Source organism: Oncorhynchus clarkii, chromosome 5 (genome assembly GCF_045791955.1).
Source record: "Oncorhynchus clarkii lewisi isolate Uvic-CL-2024 chromosome 5, UVic_Ocla_1.0, whole genome shotgun sequence".
NCBI classification, from domain to species: Eukaryota; Metazoa; Chordata; class Actinopteri; order Salmoniformes; family Salmonidae; genus Oncorhynchus; species Oncorhynchus clarkii.
In genome coordinates, this window is record NC_092151.1 from 33,935,509 (window position 1) to 33,962,459 (window position 26,951).

Below are 26,951 nucleotides of genomic sequence, written 5' to 3' on the forward strand. Positions count from 1 at the left end.
GTAGAAAAACAGCTGCCAGACTGCTTTGCCTTAATGAAAACCAGACCGTGCAAAACGAAGGGCCATTACCAGCACTCCAGGTCTGAGACCCAAGGAGTGGTGCACTGGGACCAGTGTGTGTCCCATCCCTTACACATTAACACTGCACACGAGTTAGATATACATTACTCCATGTCTACTTTCAAGCTCAGATGAATAGTGTTCAGCCTCAGGCCACTACTTACAGAACGACACCAAATATAAGAACAGTTAAAAACTAAAACATTAGAACATATTAAGTAAGCATGGTTGTTTTTAAAGGAGCACTATCAGTGGAATACGAAATAACAAAATCTGGCACCTTTGTATCGGTTAACATCAGCTATTTTACATGTTTATCTTACCATCATAAGAATAATACAAAATCGAACTCTCAGTACAACTTCTGTGGGTTCAGGCACATAAAGAGTTAAAAAGGATAAGGGGAGTGCATGAATTAAAAAGAGGAGGCCGGGAGCAGAAAGACATTCAGTCTTCTGAATGCACTGGTTGGTACTGGGACATTCTAGAACAGAGGGAGGGATGCTGACTGCAACACTGTCAATTAAATGGTGTATGAATCTCAAAGATCCCATTACAGTGATAGATCACAATCCCCTTCAGGCGAGGTATATGGGCACATACTGTACTATAGCGTAGCTGAGTACGAGTGTGGCACCATCTTGCAAAGAGGGTGAGTTGAACGAGGCTATGAAAAATTGGGCATTCCCTAGTATTCTGACAAATCTTCCTTCCTTCGCTGCCGCCCGGTTACACTCCTCCCAACATCCTACATTTGAGTCACATCTCCTCTCATGGGCCGTTAAGTTCCATGATGGCCTCTCCCTGGGAGACGTAATACAGCGCTCTATTCACAGCCTGCCAAAACCCCTTCTCCTCTAATCTACTGGACTTTCCTGGCTCAACAGCAGCTTCCAAATATGGACCATGTTTTTTCAGTCCATTTATTCCTTTAAACAAAGCTACTGGTGGGATGACATGAGATGAGCACCAGTGAGAAGCTCCTTTAAGGTTTTCAACAGTGGTTCAGCTTACTACTAATCTCATGCCTCATCCCGTAACCCGGAGGACAAGGATGGCATACTACCAGCTTTAAACAATAACAATGGACAAGTCAATAAATTGTGTTGATCGTAGCCAGTGCTGTACTGATCTTAACCGTGTGGGAGAGGACGAGCACAGTAGAGGGCAAGGCTGTATAAACAGTAGAGAACAAACACAAACCAGTGAAAAGATCAATATTGAGGAAAGCATAAGCGACTTATCTCTTCCATGTTTGTTCACTACATAATGTTAGCGCAACTCATCTGATGTAGAACATGTTACCCATGTGTCTCCGTACTTCATTTACCCTACATTGAAAATGAAAAAAGACTAACGGAAACAGATTGGACTTCCTCCATGCAAATGCGACATGCACTGTCTTGACCTTTTGGCCGTGTTAAAACTGCTCAGTCTAGTCTCACTTGACCCCTCTACTATAACATGAACATCAAAAACTAAACTGAATGATACATGGCAGGAAGAAAGTACAGTAGAGAACACCAAATAATACAGTCAAAAGTGCTCAAATAAGGGCTGTTGTTTTCGTCTCCTTTTTTTCTTCCAATGAGGCAAATCTTTTTTTATAGGCGTCTCCTTTATAGTGGGGTGTCGGGGGAGAGAGAGTGGGGGAGAGATGTACGGAGCGGTAGACGGGGGAAAGAGATTGAGGAGGGGAGAATTGGTTTGGCTCCTGGTGGAATGGCCCCTAGTCCCTGATGCCCCTCTCCTCAAGCCCTCGTTTCCCCTGGTGGCCAATGGGAGAGGTTAACCCAGGCTGGTGATGTTGGCCCTGCCACCAGGTGGCTCCACAATGCGCTGGGTGTTACGCCGAGGAAGGTTGTCATCAACTTGAGCACCTACAAGTACAGAAGAGGAGGAGGAAGTCAATATCACTGTATTATGACATTTTCATTGTTATGAACATATCATAGTTTATCATCAAAACTATAATAGGTATAGGCCTCCCGGGTGGCGCAGTGCCACCAGAGACTCTGGGTTCGAGCCCAGAGCCGGAGCCCGGCTGCGACCGGGAGGCCCATGGGGCGGTGCACAATTGGCCGGGTTAGGGGGGGTTTGGCCGGCAGGGATATCCTTGCCTCATCGCGCACTAGCGACTCCTGTGGCGGGCTAGGTGTACGGTGTTTCCTCCGACACATTGGTGCGGCTGGCTGCGCGCTGTGTTAAGAAGCAGTGTGGCTTGGTTGGGTTGTGTTTCGGGGGACGCAAGGCTTTCGACCTTCACCTCTCCGGAGTCCTTACGGGGGTTAAAGCGATGAGACAAGACAGTAACTACTAACAATTGGACACCACAAAATTGGGGAGAAAAAGGGGGGTAAAAAAAAAGATAGGTATAATGTCAGATAGATATCTCTAGTGAATGGATTCATGGATCCACCCCAGTGCTCCTCACCAGATAGGCTGAACCCTGACTGGTGCAGGTTGCGGACAGGCTGGGCGCCGGCTACTGCCTGCTTGGCTGGAGAGTTCTTGGCAGAGGAGGCAGGAGTCATAGTTTTGGGTGTGACTGACACCTCACAGACAGGCCCGTCATACAGCCCCCGGGGAACACCCCTTAGCTCAGCCAGCTGGAGAACAGGGAGGAGGCAGAATCAAGAGTCAAGATCAAACAACCCAAACCTACTGCATCGTTTAAACCCCCCCAAAAACACCATAAATTAAACTTAAGTCGATCTCAGATCGATTGTCTGCAGGGTGAAATGAACTTCCCCTTTCATGTAAATTAATCTCCCCTTTCATGTAAATTAACCTCCCCTTTCATGTAAATTAACCTCCCCTTTCATGTAAAGTAACCTCCCCTTTCATGTAAATTAACCTCTCATGTCATGTAAATTAACCTCCCCTTTCATGTAAATTAACCTCTCATGTCATGTAAATTAACCTCCCCTTTCATGTAAATGAACCTCCCATGTCATTTAAATTAAGTTCCCCTTTCATGTAAAAAGCTTTTAGGGAAAGATTATCATTTTGAACATTAAACTGCGAGTTTGACCAGCTCCAGTCCTTTTCAATTTGATTAAACAATATATATACAGTATATACCTTAAAAAATATATAATAACTACTGTACAACCAAAAAATCCATATGATGGAAATCTGTTGCAGTGACAGAACTTTTACCCTGCTACTGATAGTGGAACGCAACATCCAACTTGTCAGCAAATACCCTCATCTTATCATGAGTCAACAACTTAACATGATACAGGGTATTTGAAAAGGAAACCCACTCCCTTGGATATAAAACACATCAATGCAAAAGACAGCACACCACGATGACGCAGCTCCAAAACAGTGCCTTACCCTGCTGCGGGCCTTTATCCTCTTGTAGACGTAGTCCGAGAAGGGCTTCCGGCCCACGAAGCGGCCGCACCCCTCGGTGGTGTGGAGGTTCCCCTCCTCCAGCACGATCTTACCCTGGCTGATCACTACCAGGGGGGCGCCACGCACCTCCACACCCTCAAAGATGTTGTACTCCACATTCTGGAAGAGTGACAGGGGGAGAGAGGAGGAGAGACAGAATGTAGTACAATAGATCATTTTTCTTATGATTTGTGTGAGTTGATTGGTTTTAGTACTAGTGTGGAGGACCTCCATCCTTTGCCAGTGAACTGCTGTTTTATAGTGGGCCAAATCATGTTCAAATCATTAAGTGTCCCCTATGGGTTTTGAAAAGGATAGATAAATGGCAATTGAAAACCCCTCCTGAGATAGCATCATTGATCACCACAGACCATTGATTTAGCCAGGCAGCGAGGAGCAGAGTTACCAGGCACTTACAAGGATGGTGTGGGCAGTGGAGAGCAGTGTGGAGTGTAACCACCCTCGTAAAAACTACTGGCTGACTAGGACTGAGGTCATGGCCATTTAGTGGGCTCCACAGGGCTTAGAAAAAGCATGAGATCACCAAGAGGCTGGACCACCCATTACACACACACTATGTCTCTCTGAATGACCAATTTTACCCATGTACATTAGTCAATTTCATGACCAAATGGAAAGAAAGAAACCATAGAACACAGAGAGGTAGAGCAATTAGATTGCAAAAGCGCACACACACGGACATACACACGCACGCACACTGTGATTTGGCTGCTAACAATCAAAAATGACATGTTCCCGTACTCTGGCAGAGTTTGGGGGTGACATCACTCCTCTGAGTTACCATAATGCACACGCCCTAGAGCTGGGGAACCCAACCAATCATGCGTGGTCAGGAGTCAGATGACCATAAAAATACCAATATGGTAATTTCATAGAACCATTGCAATTCAACTTCAAGTTCACTTGAATGTTCAAAGTTTAACAATTTAATTTTGGGCAGTTTCCCGAAGATGAATCTGTGGTGTAATACCATATGGCTGGATATACAGTAGACTGTGCTTTTCTGAAGATATAATATTTGTGCATAGTGAGTGTGTGACTGACTGACCGAGTTGTGGCTCTTGGCTGAGATGATCTTGGTGACGTCTGGGTCCCAGAGGACCAGGTCGGCGTCAGAGCCCACAGCGATGCGGCCCTTACGGGGGTACAGGTTAAAGATCTTAGCAGCGTTGGTGCTGGTGACCGCCACAAACTGGTTCTCATCCATTTTGCCTGTCACCTGGATGAGCCAGGGGAACACAGAGAATGGGGCAGTTAACTTTGGGAGAAAATCAAATTTTTATGGATACAGATGAGTTTGTACGCAATTGTTGTGTGAATGTGCAAATTCACACAATGCATACACACACATGATGTACACTGTACGTTCTACTGTATATATTATGTACTGTATATGAGTATGTTCTATATATATATATATATATATATAAAAAAACATGTAGTCTCTCACCACACACTTGTCCCAGATGAGGGACATTCTCTCCTCAGTGCCGTTGGTACCCTCGGGGATGAGGGTGAAGTCGTCTTTGCCCACGGCGCGCTGGGCAGTGTTGAAGGTGCAGTGGGCACTGCCAGTCACCTGAAGGTCTCCACTGGGGAGGAAGGCACAGGACAAGAGATTAGACTGTGCCACCTGGACTCAGTGGGATGATTGTCCTACTTTACCTTGTCAACATGATAACAGTTTACACGATATGAATATGGATATTTGTCCATATGACCCAATCCAATGTAATGGTGCTGAGTTAGTGCTCTCACCAGGAGAGCAGGGAGCTGAGATAGTCGGGCGTGGTCGGGTCTGGGCTGAGGGGCGGGGACGTGATGAAGGCGGCGGCCTTGGCCCAGTTCTTGCTCCAATAGTGTGAGCCGTCTGTGCCCAGGCTGGCAGTGATTGGCTCCCCGTACACCACCGTGCCTGCAAGGCCAATCAGAAACATCATGTGATTACAAAATGAATGATGTTATTGACCTATTATGGTGCCTCTCCCTTTTTTTGGCTCACACATGTGCATCTTCCCTTCATCTTTCTGTATGTTTGTACCCTAGCAACAGCATAGCAACAGTCTCTCACCCTTCTTCCTGGCCTGAGCGATGACATCAGCAGCACTCTTGCTCATCACCTTAGTGACGTAGAGGGGACAGTTGGTCTGATTGGCTACTGTCACCGAACGATTAACAGCCTCTGCCTCCACCTGAAAGACACACCCAGGGTTCAGAGGTCAAGGTGACCCTGCAAGGACGCATTTTGAAAATAGAAAGGGAAGATAAAAACAGAGAGGTAAGAACTCTGAGGTCAAATGCTGATGCATTATACCTCTTCAGGACGGCTCAAGACGTGTCCCTCAGGTCCAGTGATGCCCTGCTCCAGGATACGACGCTGCTCCTGCATGGACAGAAGAGGTACGCTTTAAAAATGTCCAGTGTTTGATATTATAGATCGGGTTTTGATAGTCCAGCAAATGGTGTATTGTTAGCTGGGCTTTGGCGGTATACTGTATATACCATATACCGGGGTATTTGGGAGTAGCCACGGGATGGTTTTTCCATACTGTCAATGCTGTTGAAAGCCAGTCACCTGTTTGTTTGTAAATAGCACAACGGGATAAAGTGGGTGCAGGTGAGCCCAGCTGTGTTGTCCGGCTGTGTATTGACAGGGGTCGCGTTTTATTTTGAAAGTCAACAGCGTTTTTTTTGCTTCAATAGAGTGATCAGGGACGTGCAACTACTTCTAATGTTTATCATAGAAAGAATGTAGCCAGGTACATTTGCTAATGTTTTGCTTGAAGTGAAACTTGGCTACACAGAGAAAAGTACCGGAGAAAAGTAGCTACACATCAGTCAGTGCTGTCTGGTGATAGAATGCCTGTTTGTGAATTCTCATCCGAGTAGAGAAGTGAAACTGAAGCACAACATTTGTCAGATGCCGAGCAGAAATTACAAAAAGAAGCATTTTTAGATGAGCGCTTACAAAACGCAGCAAGATATTTATTATGTTTTATCTTTTCTTTCTGCGTGAAAAATGCTGAATTCTGAGTTTAACTTGCTAGTTATCTAAGTAAGTGGCTGAATTAATAAGGTGACGAGGCATCATCTGCCGTGTTTGAGAAGTCAAAGTCCTTTGGATGAGTTATCTGTACAGTTGCCAGTGCTATCTTGATTTCCTTGCTTTTTTTTCTCCTCTCCGTCTGCTCCCCCCCTCTTCTCTGAGCAGAGCAGGCAGGCCCGTTGCCCTAGCAACTCCAGACTCCACAGACACAGTGTGTACACAAGTACAGTTTGTCCTTTAGACAAGCATGCGTCCAAACTTTGTTCCTTTTGTGGCAACCCGGGGGCCAGCAGGGAGCTACAAGGAAAGAGCAGGACCGTAGTCAGCTCCAGAGGGCTACAGAGGCTAAGGTGAGTCAGCACCTTGGACAGCTCTACAGGCACCGACTGGGGCTGGTGATTCAACACCCATACTACCCAGTCCAGGTGCTGCAACCAATTGGACCTGGAATTGGTCCCACCGTTCCCTCGTTACCCCAAATGGGTATAAGTAGAGGTGCAGTCACTCGGGCGCTTGGGTAGACAGGCAGAGGGTACTCCTAGACCCCAGAAAAACAGCAGTGAGTATGATAAGCACCTCAATCAGACGACAAAGAAGATACTAGGTAATGTTTGACTCAACTTTCTCTCTTCCTTTTATTTGGACCCAAAGCAAGAGGACCCATTCCCAGACACAACGACTCCCAGCGCAAGTATTGAAACCCCAGACTCATCACTCTCACTCTCTTTTTTGTTCATATGGACACTTTAAGCACCAGCTGTCAGAGCAGCTCACAGATCACTGCACCTATACATAGCTCATCTGTAAATAGCCCATCCAATCTACCTCATCCCCATACTGTATTTATTTATTTATCTTGCTCCTTTGCACCCCAGTATCTTAACTTGCACATTCATCTTCTGCACATCCTATCATTCCAGTGTTTAATTTCGATATAGTAATTCATTTACCACCATGGCCTATTTATTGCCTTACCTATCCTACCTCATTTGCACATGCTGTATATAAATTTTTCTACTGTATTATTGAGTGTATGTTTGTTTATTCCATGTGTAACTCTGTATTGTTGTATGTGTCATACTGCTTTGCTTTATCTTGGCCAGGTCACAGTTGTAAATGAGAACTTGTTCTCAACTGGCCTACCTGGTTAAATAAAGGTGAAATAAAAAAATTAAAATGAACACAGACGGTCCGAGGAACAGCCACACTGAACACAGTGACCCACCCGTTACATGAGAAGCCTTTCAGATGTATTTCTCCCCTCCCCGTTCCCCCCAACCTTTATTAAAGAACAACATTTGTTTAAGCACCGCAAAACCGACTCTCGCTGTCTTATTTATTGTGTGTCCTATTTATTGTCCCCTGGGCTGCCACAATTTGCACAATGTCTCTCGTTCACATTCGCTTGTAAATGTCCAAACTTACACACACACAAACACACACACGCACACGAGCTGGATTGACTGTCTTTGCAAATCGCTTATTTTTGTTTTCGCTCATTAGCATATTTAGCTAGCAACCCCCTTGGAAATTCGTTATTACTTGTGCTCATTTTGTTAGCATTCTGTGTTTGTTTGGCACCCCCTTGTGTACTAAGTCGGCAATATTGAGAAGGTCGGTGTGACAATATCAAATCAAAGTTTATTTGTAACTCTTGGAAGTGCTTGCACAAAGGATAGTAACATCTCATCCTGTGTTCTTGGAATCTGAATATCTGGACTTGTCCAGTGACTGCTGAGAAAGATCAGCTGACAACAGGGGAAAGTCCTTGTGGCGGCACGGAGAGACCGCTGACAGGAGGGAATAGACCCCACTGGGACAGTCATGGGGTAGCTTCCCATTTCTGTAGTTTCCCATGCTTCGCAGTGTTGGAAACACCCGCTTTACCTACAGAAAGTCAACATACGAGAATACCCCTAGAGTCTGCGAGAGCGGGGGCGGAAGATGACTCATCGGCTGACAACATGGTAACGACTGGACCGGAAACGACTACGAGTAATGAGAGCACAGCACAAGAGAACACCACAGCAACTGTCACATGTTCTGCTGCAACAGCGGGCCACAAACAGATGCAGGTATGTGTCTGTGGTTGGAGGAAAGTTACATCACACCATGGGTTGAGGATCCACCAGGGGAAGAAGGGGTGTTTGGGTAAAGAGAGACAGAGGCCTCGCATTGATTACTTTCTGCGAAAGCGATCAAATCAGTCGAATGAAGCACAGCAACTGGACGCAAACCATAGTTTGCAGTGCATCAGTACCACTGTCATGGAGGACGTAAACTCAAGCACCGAAGTAACAACTGAGGTGGAACCAACAACAGGAGTGGAACTCACCGAGCCTCCCAGACCTGTAGTCGAGAGGAGACTACCAGGGCACAGGCCGTATGTGAAGTGGCCTGGCGCCAGTGACAAGAAGTTGTGGGAAACAGTGAACCTTACCTTGACCCTCGAGAAACTTCGAGGCACATCTGAGAAGAAGTTGGAGATAATGGGGGACATTATCTATGAGTACGGGACAGAAAGATTTGGAGTGGAAGAGGCAAAAAGCGGGAGAAAGGTTCCAACCCCACCAGTTTCCAGGAGGCAACAAGAAATCAAGCGCCTCGTTCAAGAAAGGCGACAGCTTAAGAAACAGTGGAAGAAGGCCTCGGAAGTGGAAAAGGAGGGCATAGAGGCACTTCAGGCTGATATCAAAACCCGGTTGGCATCCCTCCGCAGAGCAGAGAACCTACGGAAACGCAGAAGGAAGACTAGAACTCGATTCTATAAAGATCCCTTCAAGTTCCTTAAAAGTCTCTTCACGAAGGAAAAAAGTGGAGCTCTAAAAACAACAAAGAAAGACCTAGAGGAGCACCTGAGAACAACAAACTTTGACTCAAAGCGACATGAACATCTGGCAATCCCATCAGATATCCCACCCATTGAACCCCCGGAACATCATATTCAGACCAGCCCTCCGACATGGAAAGAGGTGGAAAACACAGTTCGACGGGCAAGAACAGCATCAGCCCCGGGGCCAAATGGAGTCCCGTACAATGTGTATAAGAACGCACCAGACGTCCTGAGGTTCCTCTGGAGGCTTATGAGAACAGCTTGGAAAAATAAGATAATACCCAAAGTGTGGCGTAGGGCAGGCGGGGTCCTGATCCCTAAGGAGAAGGATGCAGTGAACATCAGCCAATTCCGCCCAATCTCCTTACTGAATGTCAAGGGTAAAATCTTCTTTAGGGTCATTGCCCAGAGGATGGCCGAGTACCTGCAAAGGAATGCGTACGTTGATACATCTGTACAGAAGGCAGGAATATCAGGGTTCTCTGGCTGCTTGGAACATTCCAGCATGATCTGGCACCAGATCCAAATGGCCAAGGTGGAAAAAAGGGACCTCCATGTAGTCTTTCTCGACCTCGCCAATGCATTTGGCTCTGTGCCCCATGAACTCCTGTGGTCTGCCTTCAGATTTTTCCATATACCGGACACCATCACAACCCTGGTGAAGTCGTACTTCCAGGATCTGCAGTTCTGCTTCACCACCTCAGAGTTCACCACCTCATGGCAGTGCCTGAATGTAGGTATAATGGCGGGATGTACCATTTCTCCATTGGCATTCATAATGGCAATGGAGGTTATCATCAGATCCTCAAAATGGGTTGCTGGTGGACAGCGAGTCGACTCTGGTTTCCGACTCCCTCCACTCAGAGCCTACATGGACGACATTACAACATTGACCACCACTGTCCCATGCACCAGGAGACTGCTCAGAAAACTTGAGGAGAACATCAGCTGGGGCCCGTATGAAGATTAAACCATCTAAGTCACGCAGCATCTCGATTGTGAAGGGAGTACTCTCTGACCTGAAATTCTTCATCGGAGATGACCAAATCCCAAAAGTGTCTGAGCAGCCGGTAAAAAGCCTTGGAAGGTGGTATGATGCAAGCCTGAAGGACAAAGACCAGGTGCAACAGCTGCGCAAAGACATCAGTAGTAGCCTACAGTTCATCGACAACACCCAGCTACCTGGAAAGTTAAAGGCCTGGTGTCTGCAGTTTGGTCTCCTACCCCGGGTGTTGTGGCCCTTAGCAGTGTATGAGGTTCCAATCTCAACAGTGGAGAAGATGGAAAGAGGAGTCACAGGCTACTTAAAGAAGTGGTTCGGAGTTCCACAATGCCTTACCACCATAGGCCTCTATGGAGATGGTGTCCTCAAGCTGCCCCTCACCAGTCTAACAGAGGAATTGTTCAAAAACCAGGCTCCAGATGACACTGAATGAATCTCGAGACCCAGTGGTGAGCAACAACGCGCCGACCTTGGCAACTGGGCGCAAATGGAGGCCAGGAAAAGCAGTCCAGGAGGCAACAGCAGCCCTCAGACATGCTGACATTGTGGGTCATGTTCAGCAAGGGAGAGGAGGCCTTGGGCTAACTAGCCGTGCTGCTTGGAGTAAGGCCACTGCACCAGAGCGGCGGAAGATGGTAGTGCAGGAAGTACGCCATCAGGAGGAGGCTGCAAGGTGGGCCAAGGCAGTCTCTCTTTCCAAACAGGGACAGTGGACTCGATGGGATAGTGTGGAGAAGAGGAAGATCAGCTGGAAGGATCTGTGGGCCATGGAAGCGAGGCGTTTGAGCTTCTCCATCAGAGCAACATATGATGTCCTTCCAACTCCAGTTAATCTTCACCAATGGTATGGTGAAGATCCGGACTGTGCCCTCTGTTCCATGCCAGCCAACCTCAGGCACATTCTCACAGGGTGTAAAACAAGCCTCACCCAAGGACGCCACACTTGGCGTCACAACCAAGTCCTTAAAAACCTTGCGTCCGCCCTGGAGGACAAGCGAGCTGCCACCAACTCCCTACCACCCCCAGCAGCATCACACCCCTTACGGACAAACTTTGTCCGCGAAGGGGCTAAACCACCGAAGCGCGGCTCGACACCATTAGAGCGAGACCAGCTGCGCTTGGCCTGCGACTGGAAAATGCTAGCTGACATTGGCCGGCAACTTGTGTTTCCTCCGGAGATCGCAACCACCACCCTAAGACCTGACATGGTGCTCTGGTCCCGTTCGCTCAAGAAGGTCTTCATCATTGAGCTCCCTGGGAGGACTCAGTAGATGAGGCTTATGAGCGAAAGCATCTGCGCTATGCCGATCTAGCTGCCGAAGCACGGCATCATGGCTGGAACACAGAAGTCCGACCAGTGGAGGTGGGCTGCAGAGGTTTTGTGGCAACATCTACAACCAGACTGCTTAGAGACCTTGGAATTAAGGGCCAGAGCCAGCGTTCGGCAATCAAAGCTGTATTGGAGGCGGCAGAAGGCAGCAGTCAGTGGCTCTGGATGAAGAGGAAAGACCCCAGCTGGGCCCCGAAGTGAGAGGGCCAGGAGGTATGCGGTCAACAATGCTTGACTCAGGGAGGAGGATGCCCCTGCCATGCATAGTCCCATGGGATGTTGGCTATCATCAACAAGGCAACTCCTATGACTAATTGGGAATGGGACGCAAGCGTAGGATTGATCACCCTGTCGCTGGCCGCACAAAGGATAGTAACATCTCATCCTGTGTTCTTGGAATCTGTCACGTGCGCCGAATACAACAGGTGTAGTAGACCTTACAGTGAAATGCTTACTTACAGGCTCTAACCAACAGCGAAAAAAGGTATTAGGTGAACAATAGGTAAGTAAAGAAATAAAAACAACAGTAAAAAAAAAGACAGTGAAAAATAACAGTAGCGAGGCTATATACAGTAGCAAGGCTATATACAGGCACCGGTTATTCGGGCTGATTGAGGTAGTATGAACAATGTGATATGGTTAAAGTGACTATGCATATATGATAAACAGAGAGTAGCGTAAAAGAGGGGTTGGTGGGTGGTGGGACACAGTGCAGATAGCCCAGTTAGCCAATGTGCGGGAGCACTGGTTGGTCGGCCCAATTGAGGTAGTATGTACATGAATGTATAGTTAAAGTGACTATGCATATATGATAAACAGAGAGTAGCAGCAGCGTAAAAGAGGGGTTGGGGGGGGTCACACAATGATGTTGAACCCTGAGCTGTAGTAAATTAATATTATTCTCACATAGAAGTTCCTTTTGTCCAGGTGGGCAAGAGCAGTGTGGAGTGCAATAGAGATTGCATCATCTGTGGATCTGTTGGGGCGGTATGCAAATTAGAGTGGGTCTGGGGTTTCTGGGATGATGGTGTTGATGTGAGCGATTACAAGCCTTTCAAAGCACTTCATGGTTACGGATGTGAGTGCTACGGGTCTGTAGTCATTTAGGCAGGTTGCCTTCGTGTTCTTGGGCACAGGGACTATGGTGGTCTGCTTGAAACATGTTGGTATTACAGACTCAATCAGGGACATGTTGAAAATGTCAGTGAAGACACCTGCCAATTGGTCAGCACATGCCCGGAGCACACGTCCTGGTAATCCGTCTGGCCCAGCAGCCTTGTGAATTTTGACCTGTTTAAAGGTCTTACTCACGTCGGCTACGGAGAGCGTGATCACACAGTCGTCCGGAACAGCTGATGCTCTCATGCATGCCTCAGTGTTGCTTGCCTCGAAGCAAGCATAGAAGTGATTTAGCTCGTCTGGTAGGCTTGGGTCACTGGGCAGTTTGCGGCTGTGCTTCCCTTTGTAGTCTGTAATAGTTTGCAAACCCTGCCACATAAGACAAGCGTTGGAGCCGGTGTAGTATGATTTAATCTTAGCATTGTATTGACGCTTTGCCTGTTTGATGGTTCGTCGAAGGGCATAGCAGGATTTCTTATAGCCTTCTGGGTTAGAGTCCCGCACTTTGAAAGCGGCAGCTCTACCCTTTAGCTCAGTGCGAATGTTGCCTGTAATCCATGGCTTCTGGTTGGGGTATGTAATATGTACTTACAGTCACTGTTGGGACGAGGTCCTCGATGCACTTATTGATAAAGCCAGTGACTGATATGGTGTACTCCTCAATGCCATCAGAAGAATCCTAGAACATGTTCCAGTCTGTGATAGCAGAACAGTCCTGTAGTTTAGCATCTGCTTCATCTGACCACTTTTTTTATAGACCGAGTCACTGTTGCTTCCTGCTTTAATTTTTTGCTTGTAAGCCGGAATCAGGAGGATATAATTGTGGTCGGATTTACCAAATGGAGGGCGAGGGAGAGCTTTGTACGTGTCTCTGTGTGTGGAGTACAGGTGATCTAGATTTTTTTTCCTCTGGTTGCACATTTAACATGTTGATAGAAATGAGGTAGAACTGATTTAAGTCTCTGGCTACTAGGAGCGCCGCCTCTGGATGAGCGGTTTCCTGTTTGCTTATTTCCTTATACAGCTGACTGAGTGTGGTCTTAGTGCCAGCATCTACCTGTGGTAGTAAAACATTTTTTTATTTTTATTTTACCTTTATTTAACTAGGCAAGTCAGTTAAGAACAAATTCTTATTTTCAATGACGGCCTAGGAACAGTGGGTTAACTGCCTGTTCAGGGGCAGAACGACAGATTTGTACCTTGTCGGCTCGGGGGTTTGAACTTGCAACCTTCCGGTTACTAGTCCAACGCTCTAACCACTAGGCTACCCTGCCGCCCCAGCCACGAAAAGTATAGCTGAAAACTCTCTAAGCAGATAGTGTGGTCTGAATTTTATCACAAAATACTCTACTTCAGGCGAGCAAAATCTAGAGACTTCCTTAGATTTCATGCACTGGCTGTTGTTTACGAATATGCACAGACCGCCCCCCCTCGTCTTACCGGAGTGTGCTGTTCCATCTTGCCGGTGCAGTGTAAATCCCGCTAGCTGAATATCCATGTCATCATTCAGCCACGATTCCGTGAAACACAAGATATTACAGTTTTTGATGTCCCGTTGGTAGGATATTCGTGATCGTACCTCGTCTAATGTATTGTCCAATGATTGCACGTTGGCGAGTAATATCGATGGAAACGGCAGCTTTCCAACTCGCCTTTTGCGAATCACCCCACTCTGGGGGCACCCCACTCTGTGTCCTCTATACCTGCGTCTCTTCCTCTTGACAATAACTGAGATGTTGGCCTTGTCGGGAGTTCGGAGAATGTCCTGTGCGTCCTGCTTGTCGAAGAAGAAATACTAACCTGAGGTGAGTGATCGCTGTCCTGATATCCAGAAGCTCTTTTTTTGCCGTAAGATACGGTTGCAGAAACATTATGTACAAAATAAGTTACAAATAACGCGAAAAAAAACAAACATAATAGCACAATTGGTTGGGCGCCCGTAAAACTGCTGCCATTTCTTCCGGAGCCATTTTAGAAAGAGAAAACCGCCTTACCCCATTAGCCTCAGGTCTTACCTCAGCCACAATGTCTCCGTTCTCAGCATGGACCTGAGCGATGGCCCCCAGGTCCCGGATCACACTGAACACCTCATAGACCTACAGGACATAACCATGTCAGCAGCCTGAGACAACCACAGATGGGTCATAGAACAGACAGGGTAAAGTTAAATGAGGATACTCTGATACCAGAGCAAAGTGAACAATAATGCCAATTTCACCATGCAAACTCACTCTGAAGGTCTCAAATACAACAGTGGTAGAGGAGAACCTGTTACTGATGTATGAGCGATGTGTGAGTCTTGTATGAGTCATCTCCCAAAAGGCAGAAATATAATAAAGAGCTACCATAGGTTGCCTTGGGAGACCTGCACAAAACAGAATGAAATGCTCTGGCCAAGCAGCCTGAATGAATTCCTCACACAGGTGCAAAGACCAACGCGGGCCGTTTTCAAAGGAGCCTCCAGTCCAAGATTAATCTGTTTCACCATGAGTCAGACACAAAGACTTGGACTGGTGCATTCTTTCATCGTCCCTTACTCCCACTGGAGACACACACAATTAATGCCTCAACCTCCCCCACACTCCCTCCTCAACTCAGCCCAGAGCAGGCCATGGGATATGCTGGGTGGGGAGGGCTGGAGAGCTACAGTATATAAAGTCTTACAGTGCATGTAATTGAGCATTCAGTGTGATTTTGTCCCATAACTTTCAACAGTACAGTTAATGTGGTGCAAAAAGAGGTGAATTCCTTTCATACTTTTTTCTTAAAGATTATTTTAACCATTCATGTCCTTTGTGGCGGTAGCGATCGATGTGTGTTTCCTGTAAGACAAACAGGGAGCCAACGTTTAAAAAAAAAGCTACCATATGATAAGGTAAGTCATACCTGAGAGTCAGCAAGCTGGAAAACACCCTTATAAGCCAGATAAACAAGGAAAGAGTTGACACCTGAGGAGAGAGAGCACGTGTCAAAGGAAGGTACAGAGAGTTGGGATGAGAAACAAAGAGAGGCGAAGAGACCAGTAACATATGAACATACAGTACACCAGTCAAAAGTTTGGACACACCTACTCATTCCAGGGTTTTTCTTCATTTTTACTATTTTCTACATTGTAGAATAATAGTGAAAACATCAAAACTATGAAATAACACATATGGAATCATGAAGTAGCCAAAAATGTGTGAAACAAATAAAAATATATTTGAGATTCTGCCTTGATGACAGCTTTGCAAACTCTTGGCATTCTCTCAACCAGCTTCATAAGGTTGACCTGGAATGCATTTCAATTAACAGGTGTGCCTTGTAAAAAGTACAGTTGTGGATTTAAGCCAATCAGTTGTGTTGTGACAAGGTAGGGGGGTATACAGAAGATAGCCCTATTTGGTAATAGATCAAGTCCATACTATGGCAAGAACAGTGCAAATAAGCAAAGAGAAACGACAGTCCATCATTACTTTAAGACATGAAGGTCAGTCAATACGGAAATTTCAAGAACTTCAAGTTTCTTCAAGTGCAGTCGCAAACCCAGAGTTACATATGCTGCAGAGGACAAGTTCATTAACGTTACCAGCCTCAGAAATTACAGCCCAAATAAATGCTTCACAGAATTCAAGTAACAGTCATCTCAACATAAACTGTTCTGAGGAGACTGCGTGAATCCGGCCTTCATGGTCGAATTGCTGCAAAGAAACCACTGATAAAAAACACCAATAATAAGAAGAGACTTGCTTGGGCCAAGAAACACGAGCAATGGACATTAGACTGGTGGACATCTGTCCTTTGGTCTGATGAGTATAAATTGTCCAAATTTGAGATTGTTGGTTCCAACCATCCTGTCTTTGTGAGACTAGGTGAACGGATGTGTGGTTCCCACCGTGAAGCATGGAGGAGATGTGATGGTGCTTTGCTGGTGACACTGTAGGTGATGTATTTAGAATTCAAGGCACACTTAACCAGCATGGCTACCACAGCATTCTGTAGCAATACACCATCCCATTTAGTTTGTGCTTAGTGGGACTATCATTTGTTTTTCAACAGGACAATGACCCAACACACCTCCAGGCTGTGTAAGGGCTATTTGACCAAGAGAGTTATGGAGTGCTGCATCAGATGATCTGGCCTCCACAATCATCTGACCTCAACCCAATTGAGATGGTTTGGGATGAGTTGGACAGCAGAGTTTGGAAAAGCAGCCAACAAGTGCTCAGCATATATGGGAACTCCTTCAAGACTGTTGGAAAAGCATTCCTCGTGAAGCTGGTTGAGAAAATTCTAAGAGTGTGCAAAGCTGTCATCAAGGCAAAGGGTGGCAATTTTGAAGAATATAAAATCTAAAACATATTTTTATATTTTTAACACTTTTTTGGCTACTACATGATTCCATATGTGTTATTTCATTGTTTTGATGTCTTCAGTATTATTCTACAATTTCAAAAAAATAAATAAAGAAAGAAAAACCCTTGAATGACTAGGTGTGTCCAAACTTTTGACTGGTACTGTACATGTAGGAAATCTAGCAACCATACAGAAAGAGAAAACATGAACACAACCAATCAAAATGTACTATATCACATTATGAGATGTTAATGTGGATGTGTCTGTACCGTGGTCCTTGACAAGGGCCTCCATCTCCTCCTGGACTCCCTTGTGCCACTCAGTGATGTCCACATGTAGAGAGTAGTCACAGCACGACTTGCTGTCCGCCCACTCACGCCACTGCTCAAAGGCAGACAGCAAACTGACCCCGGGTTCCGGAACCACGTGGTCAACTAGTGGACACACACACATACAGTTGTTTAGTAAATTGGTTCATTCTTATTGTTCTGGTCACATTCAACCATGATATGCAGTAGGTCAGATTAAAAGCCTAGATCAGGATCTTGCATCATGTTTCATCCACCAGATTGTACTGTACTGCACTGTGACCCAGTAAGCCTCTGTTTCGTGACATGACCCATTTACAGAGATGGCTCTGGACTTTGCAGTGCAGAGCAGCAGGAGTCAGCATTCTGCACGATGTGATAAAGCCACCTTACGCTTCAGGAGTCTGTGTAACTGCTGAGCAGGGAGATGGACTTTTACTGAGGCAGCTAGGATATTCAGTAGAACTCTAGGAACGCTACAGGTAGGCCATGATATTACTGAGCAATAAGGAGGAGAGTGGATAAACAACTAGAAAAAAGTTTTGGACGTCCTCCCTAGTCCACTTTTCACAGCACTCAGCAGCACTTGGTGGCACGCTAGTCTGTAGCAGATGAGACTTTATGGACTCGGGACCTGGTGCTGCCATAGATGGAGCTGGCACTGTGCCCTGAGAGGGGGAGGACAGAAAGTGGGTAGGTGGTAGTGTACATACTGATCATGGTAGTGCCCCCTGCCAGAGCGGCGCGGGTGCCCTGGTAGAAGTCGTCCACCGAGGTCATGCCCCGGTCGGGCATCTGGAAGCGTGTGTGCACATCAATGCCCCCTGGCATCAACATGCGCCCGTGGGCATCGATGGTCTTCACCCCACCGGGCACTATCAAGTTCTCGCCAATTTGTCTGGGAGTCAGCGGAAGAGAGATAAAGAGAGAGAAGGGAAAGCAAGAGAGAGAGAGTGAGAAAGAGAAAAAGAGAGAGAGTTGCTATAGAGTTATAGACTGCAATTTAGTCTGTAAAAGCAAACAACAACCAGTGTTAAAAGTCTAACGCATGGTAAGGATGGTGCAGAGGTAGTTAACTTCTGAGAAATAGAGCATGTAGTCGTTGTTGTGAAACTCACTTGATATGACCATCCTCCATGTAGATGTCAGCACAGAAGGACTGGTCATCGTTCACGATTATGGCCCCTTTGATCAGGAGACGGTCACTCTACAAGATCATTAAAAAAAAACTATTATTAGATGAAGAATTCACTGTGAATCAAGATAATGTTTCTTTATGTGTCAATTCATCCTGTAAGGGATGGGTTGCCAACTGTCATTCATTCATTCATTAGTTAGTATACACATATCCAGTTCTCTTCATTCTCACAGAGTTAACACAGTGAAGTAAGCGTTCCTTTAGGAAAAGCCTTTAATGTCAGTGTGGGAAAGCAGACACCAGAATGTAACGGACAAAGAACGTCCTGGGCATTTATATGGCCTAATAAAAATGAGCTCATGATGGTGAGTATTGTATTTGGCACCACCGCAGTACCAGCCACTTTCTTTACAGGAAGCATCAGCTAACACTGTGCTATTAATATACTAAATACAGACACGTAAAATACTAAAGACAAGCCAAAAGACTTAACCCCCCTACATGTCCCATCACCCCCACCATGGGGTGATGCCTCTCTGCTGTATTGGGTAGTGTCACATCATGTGTCACTGTCACAGCATTATCTGATGTTCTGCCTTGTTGCGTCATGGGGATATTAGGCTTCGTCCAAGTGAGTTCTGTGATGATAAGGAACAACTTATCCTCCCACAATGTTTATGGTTGCCCCAACTGGTTGTGTTGGGCTGGCATGATCTATTTGATTATGGATGGCTTGTGTTGTAAGTCTCTCTCTCTCTCACACACAGACGCGCAGACACACACCACACACACACACACACCACAGAGGAAGAAGCAGTTCCATGCAGGGATAGTTTGGATCAGCACCAGATCTTGGGTGAAGCTTGTTCAACCATTACAGTATGTGAGTGAGAAAGAGAACGGGACAGAAAGTGTTTGGGATTGTAAGAATAAAGGAGAGAGAGAGAGATCGAGAAGCGGAGCAATAGGAGAGAGGGAACGGGAGTTCAATCGTTACCAAAGACACAGAGATACAGCAGCGGGGGAGGATCTGAGTTGAGCAGCATCCTGGAATGAGTCTTAAAGAGAGACTGCGTGATCAATGCTTCATGCACATCCTAATACAGGAAGGGAGAAAGGGAACGCAGATGTACAGTGTGCTTATTACAGATGGCTGAATACAGCATGTCGTGACCAGGAACAAAATATGGAACATGCATCTTCGAATGGATAATTGACTAGGTAGAATGATACCAGCATGGCTCAAAATGAGGGTGAGGAATGCACTGATGAATCAATGACAAGCAGCAGAGCACGCCACAGGACACGCCCCTCCGGCATCCTCACTGGGAATCAGTCTTCCATACCTCTGTCACCAGGCCACTTGTTTCTGTGCGAGACTGAGAGAGGGGAGAGCCGGCCCCCTGGCACCTCCCTGTGTTGCCCCAGTGGCGACGGCCTACTCTCCAAAAGTGGAGAGGCACAATTCTGGTCACGAGGCATTTAGCCCCCTCCACAAACAAAGGTTGCTCTGTTTGAGTTTCAGCCTCTAGCGTGTTTCCCTGCTAGAAGCCCTGGCCTCAAGCAGAAATGCTTTCCAACGGGGTTCACAATGCCCCGCCCGAAATGCATTTGGACTAAAGAATAGAAAACTCATCTCTATGACATTGACATGCTTTGGTATATTTTTTCCCCAACAAAAGTGGTTACTTGTTCCCTGCCAACTGACAAACATTCTATAAAACAAAGACACACGCAGAAACGCACGCGCACACACATTTCTCTCCTCTCTTTCGAACAAACCCCCAAAGAATGTATTATTAGTGATGACTATGTCAGGACATTTTGAATAACTCGTGTGACAGGAGTGATGAACCCAGTCCATTCTCACATCTACATGATTCCATCCTGTTTTAGCAACTGTTCACTGAACAAAAATCAAGTGGTTGACTATCACTATTTCGGAAAGTATTCAGACCCCTTCCCCTTTTCCAAATTTTGTTACGTTACAGCCTTAATCTAAAATGATTTTTTCTTCATCAATCTACACAATACCCCATAACGCCAAAGCAAAAACAGGTTTTGAGATGTGTTATTTTTGCAAATGTAAGTAATACATAAGTATTTGCTCTGAGACTCGAAACTGAGTTCAGGTGCATCCGGTTTCCATTGATCATCCTTGAGATGTTTCTACAATTTGACTGGAGTCCACCTGTGGTAAAATCAATTGATTAGACATGGTTAGGAAAGGTACACACATCTATATAAGGTCCCACAAATGACAGTGCATGTCAGAGCAAAAAGCAAGCCATGAGGTCGAAGGAAATGTTCATAGAGCTCCGAGACAGGGTTGTGTCGAGGCATAGACCTGGGGAAGGGTAGCAAAAAATGTCTGCAGCTTTGAAGGTCCCCAAGAACACAATGGCCTCCATCATTCTTAAATGGAAAAAGTTTGGAAACACCAAGACTCGTCCTAAAGCTGGCCAAACTGAGCAATCGGGGGAGAAGGGCCTTGGTCAACCATCTCTGCCCCTCATCAATTTATTCAATTTTAAAATAAGGCTGTAACATAATGTGGAAAAAGTCAAGGGGTATGAATACATTCCAAATGGACTATAAATTGGAGGCCTTTACCGAAATCCATTCATAAACATTCATACAACTATGTGTGAGACAGCCATGATCTAAAAACTATAATTACATTTTTAGATACTCTTACATTACCAAAAACGGCAAGAAAGGTTACAGAAAAATGTGGTCCTGTGTCAGGATTACAAGTCATTCTCTGTCACTCTTAGTAAAGGTCCAATGATAACAACAGTCAAGAGCTTTTAAACTCAATCTACTGTGTTTGGTTTATAAACGTGCACGCCTATTTCATGTTTCTTCTTATTTTAACCTACTTAGCGGTTCTTGTTTTTAAAGAAGCATTTGCAGGTCAAAGTCAGTACCCAATCTGCTTGGCCTGTGATCGTCCATCGGGCATCATGTTTTTAGAGAGCATCTATCTTTTGATTGTTCTGGACCTGAGCCAAACATGACAGTGAACCAGTTCTATCCACACACAAACAGGATATTGACTCAATTGAACAGGGTTTTAACTCTTAGACAAATAATATGCCTAGGGTGTTGGTCAATGTTTAATATCAACAACAGGTCATTAATCTCTGACCGACTAATACAGACCTAATACAAATTATTCAATTGAGATTTAAGTGTTGAAGCCGTTTTCAGAAATTCCCTAAACTGCAAAAACAAATCTGAACCAAGCCCAGCACCAGACTAGAGCCTGGATAGGTTAGAGGTCAATCAGAGATAGACTGATGGATTGATGTTGCATTGAACCATCCTCTCTCCACGCTGTGTGGCAGATCAGTCCAATGTATCATGTTTTAGAGGGCTCGAATTAAAGACTACTGACGTGTAGTTGAAGACGTGACATCAAACGTTAAAATTGAAACCATTAGGCAAAGAAGTTATTCACACATTGCATGGAAGCAATAGACAGGGCCCATTTCTACTGGGCCTGAGCAACCTTCCTCGATCGAAGACAAACGCTGTCAAATGAGGTAACCAAGGAACAGCATGTGTTGTTCTCTCCCAGTGGAAAACTCCCAGGGAACGTGAGCTGGAGCTGGGGTGAAGAAGCATGCCTAATCCAAATAGTTACTGATCCAATAGTTTCTTTCCAGTGGATGGGTGAACAGGAAACCGCCCTCAGGCCCCGTCAGCTCTATGTCCCCTGGATCTGGAATAGCCACAGTCCCCCTGATCAAAGACTGCAGGAGATGCTGGGTGGCTGTCTGGTTTAAGACACACAGACTATGACTGCTACTGTACAGACGCTCCAATTTAGAAGCATGGATTTTGTTGAGCCAACCATCTGTACTGTGTAGCGGCCGCCGGATCCTCTTAAAAGAAAAAGGAAACCTTGAGAGAAATCAGAGAGAAATCCCAGGTTGCACTGGGGCACCATTCCTTCCCCTATCTTCCTGTGCCCAGCTGCTGAAGTGGACATAAATAAACACTATCTCACATTGAAGGGTTTATGAATGGGGATATGCTGGATTATATCTCACAGCGTAGAAGGAAAAAAAGTGTTCTTGGCAGGCAGTCAGTGTCCCTTAGAACTAAGAGTGTGCTTTGTGTAATGTGTGAACATGGAATTTCCCAGGCCACAGTGCATAATGGGATTACTGTGGGAGGCTGGACTGTCTTTAGTAACAGAGACTGATCTAACAGGAAGATACAGGGGCCGTGTCTGAAATCTGGCTTGCCTACTGCTTACTTCAATTGCATACTGTGTACTAATCGTACTAACTACATACTATTTAGAACATACCGTTTAGTAAAAAACAAATGCAGTACACACAAATATCAATACTAGTCTCATCCATACTCTGAAGGTGTCATATAATGTGCAATTGCATGGAATCCCACCATTTGTTCATTTTGGTAGATTGCGTCCCCTTGTCTGATTATCAGCGGTAGACAAAAACACGCGAGTCTCGAAAGACGATTCTCTTCCTCAATAATGTGCAGCGAACACTACTAAATTAAAAGCCGAAATGAGTATGAAATCATGGCATTTAAGGCATACTGAATTTTACATTCTATATACTGTAACTTGTATTTTCGCATACCCAAAATGCATACTATTTAGAATGCTGGTAGTGGTATTCTGACACGGCCAGAGGCTTCTGGATAAAATGGCATCCACAGTGGCCCTATCCCAGGTATTCCACTGACTCCTGAACTCTTGACCCCAGAGCCTGGGAACAACAGGAAGACCTCTCTCATTAAAGTATTCATGATATGTCCGTCCTGCAGTTAAGTCCATCAGTTTTATACAGGAACTCTTTAGAGTCCTCCCCTTAAATAACAATAAATCCAAAAATCTATTTCTGTTTCCGCATTTTCCAATGGTAACTTTGAGTGAGTGAGTGTGTGACTGTAAATGAACCTAATCATATTCATGAGAGAGTTGGATGAGTCATCTTTTGAATGCAGCCCCAGGTGGTGATTTTAGGATGACATTCATATTTGATGAGGCGTCTCTGAAGTGTGCTGCTTCCTAGTCTGCAGCTGACCACTCCAGCTGGTGACGACAGCCTCGTACTGCAGCCTGCCTGCTGCCCTTTGACTTTCCAATCTCAACAACTGTGTGTGTGTGTACGCCTATGTTTCTGTGGGGGGTGTTTGTCATAATCACCCAACCAAAAAAATCACAATTGACTTAACATGAAATACAGAAAGTAGCATACAAGCACATTCTTTGTGTGTATCTATAGTGATCGTGTGTTTGGTTATGCAGTGAATTGTTTTAGTATGTTAGATTGACTGTACTTTGTTCTTACTCTCTCAGTTTCTCTTTCATTCATCTCTCTCTATCTGCCCTCATGTTCTCTTTCCCCTGGCACAGAGTATATGTTCTATATCTGAGTCAGCTGTTAGGGCTACTATGGCTCCTGATCCTCAGATCTAACACTTACTGTTAGGCTCTTCAGGGAATCTATTCCAGAACTGGGTGAAGACAGGGCAAAGCCTGGAGCGCGAGGATGATAAACTGATCTAAAATCACAAAACACATTCATACACATATGATATACACATAGATATACATCTACCTTGAAACAGTGACGACACTCCCTGGCTGCTGATCCTGTGTTATGATAATTGATAAATGCATGAAATAAGAAGGATATGACCTGGATAAGCAGAAGATTGTTGGACTGTACGAGGAAGGGGATTGTTTGGTTCCATAAATGTGTGTGTGACAGGCTGTCTACATGACAGGCAGACAACACAGTGTGCTCACTGCTCCCTGCCATAGGGGTGTGGCACACATACACACAACTGCGGCTGCTCCCTTGGTACTGCATTCTGTCACCCTTGGTACTGCACTCTCAGTCACCCTTGGTACTGCACTCGCAGTCACCCTTGGTACTGCACTCGCAGTCACCCCTGTTTATCTGTCTGTCTATCCATTTTGCTCTTTCATCTCTTGCAGTCTGAAATATGGGCTACTTTAGGCGTACCTCTATTCTTTCTCTGTCTCTCCCGTCATCCTCATGTTGGACAATGGCTGAGTTTAGCAACAGGAGTTCAGAGAGGGATGAGGACAGCTCAGTAGAAGGGCCAGAGCACCGCAGAATGATAGCGTGTGTGACTATGTGAATAGATCATTAGGTGGGGTATCCCTAGCCTGCTCCCTTCACCGGGTCATGGCTGGCGGCTGCCGTATCCATATGAGCAGGATGTGGGATGTGACAGGGTTTAGGCCAAACCTGCATCAGTTTTGTCAGACCCAGCCAGCCTGACAGCCTGCTGGAGTAACCAACCGGGATGCCAGCCAAAGCCCCTTTCAAATTGCTTTCTTTGTCCACAAAAAAAGCACACATGCACACGCAATGAGGAGAGAGGCACTTTTCCCATAAAAGCTTAGACTATTATAGATCTTCAGGACATCCATTACATGGAGAAGTAGGCCTATGATCTTAAGACAAAGGCCAAAAGGTGTTTTTCAACTGTGTATTGAAGCATAGGTAGGTTCATTGCAATGTGGTTGGGAAGCATGAATGTTGGATTAATAGTTGAGGGGTTCATATAGACCGCTGGAGACGAAAACCTATAAATGATGCAGTTCAGCAATATAAATATGGAAAGACATGCGGGAGTCTATAGTCGTTTTTGCCCCTTTCCCTTCATTAGTGTGGAGGCTGAGAGACACGGCAGGAAACTGGAGCCTCTGCCGCCCCCCTTTCATTCTTCTTCTCTTGTCATTTTCCTATGATTTTCTCTCCTCGCCATGATTTAAAATCTTGGGCGAGACATGGTTGCTGCCTTGCCCAGAGTCACACAAAATCCGTAAACAATAACGGGTTATATGTCCTAAACCCGGCTATATATAAATAACAATTTTACCGAATTCACCGGAGTTGGAATTGTCCAGAAAAACTAATCAGACATTGCAGCGGATGGGCACAGGCGAGAAAGCTAATGCATTTGCTCCACCCGTTGGCGAACGGTGATAACCGGCCAGATACTGTTCTCTGACAAAGAACATCGGCATGGAAATGTCCCCTATAATGCGGGTCCGCGAAACCACAGCCGTGCGACTGAATTAATTGTACATGTGGAAATGATTCAAGGACAACATTGATTTCAAGGAGAGTCTTACAAGAGCCAGATGTGATTTGGCCTATCCAAAGTTGGCCAGCTAGCCTCAGGCTCTCTTCTTGTCAAATAAAGACAATTTAGATAAATTAAGTATTTGAAAGACAGCCAGAACGATCACGCGTGTTGACCCGATAAGCAAAACTGTAATAGCCCATTTTAGCCCATTGTCATTTGAAAGATCATTTCTTTACATAGTCTCAAAAATGTGGCCTCTCCATGTTAATCCTAAAGACCCCGTTAATTACACCAAGAGCTCGTGCAGAATGCATTTCACAGTTTATGCAAACAGGTCGTTCACCTTTGAGATGTAGCCTAAAGCTACCCGAGAGAGCTTCAACTAATTCGGATCACAAGCCTCATTTTAGCGATGCACATCTTTGCTGGTGAACGGATAGTTGTAGCAATACATGCACAATGTTCAATGGAATGAATACATGTTTTCCTAACTCACTGTAATGCGGGGAATGTTCTTCTTGCCCTGATAGCCTTGCCCAGACATCTTCGCTGTTCTGCTCTTGCTGCGCTTAATGGACCGCTATCAATGAAATGGGTGTTCAGAATAGTGCGGTTTGCCGGGTGGATAAGGCCGGTGTGGAATAGGCAAGGAAGTTAGCAGCAAAGAGAGTGTACAATTCCAAAAGGAGTCGTGCGTCCTAAAGCGGGAGGCCACCGCTCGCAGAATCTAGGGAAAGAACCGCAGCTCCAAATCACGTCCTCTCTCTCTCTCCTGTTCTCCGCTGATGCGCCAAACCTTGCCAGACAGACTCACACCGAGGGAGGGAGGGACAGACACTCTTGACGAAGCCCTACGTGCATGCGCAGAGCCCCGCCCTGATCCATTGAGAAATCAGGAACTATGCTATGCATTTCTCAATCTGAATTAGGGAGTACAGTTTTAGCTACACCCCTGCAAAGCCAGCTGTGAGATGCTCAATGCAGAAAAACTTTCAAATGAGCTAAATGACTAATGCTTGCTTTGAGGAAAACAAAACCGTCCTACATGAAAGCACCTGTTGTTCATGATGACTCTTGCTCTCCATGGCTGATCTGAGTAAAGCTTTTAAACAGATTAACAATGCAAGGCTGCAGGGCCAGACAGAATACCAAGGCATGTTCTCAGAGCATGCGCAGACCAGCTGGCAAGTGTCTACACAGACATTTTCAATATCTCTTTGTACCAATCTCAACATGTTTCAAG

General features: G+C 45.6%; 1 protein-coding gene across 1 annotated transcript; it reads right to left on the reverse strand.

Annotated features, from left to right (window-relative positions):
• Positions 1-274: 274 nt before the first annotated feature.
• On the reverse strand, positions 275-26,492 carry LOC139408686 (dihydropyrimidinase-related protein 2-like). The gene is made up of 14 exons (XM_071152900.1): positions 26,205-26,492; positions 18,576-18,664; positions 18,171-18,355; positions 17,419-17,583; positions 15,701-15,762; positions 14,830-14,910; positions 5,798-5,866; positions 5,555-5,675; positions 5,242-5,398; positions 4,934-5,075; positions 4,532-4,702; positions 3,403-3,582; positions 2,495-2,669; positions 275-1,940 (listed from the first exon to the last, which is right to left on the reverse strand). The coding sequence occupies exons 1-14, from the start codon at positions 26,250-26,252 to the stop codon at positions 1,849-1,851; spliced, it is 1,737 nt and encodes a 578-aa protein (XP_071009001.1). The 5' UTR covers positions 26,253-26,492; the 3' UTR covers positions 275-1,848.
• Positions 26,493-26,951: the final 459 nt, after the last annotated feature.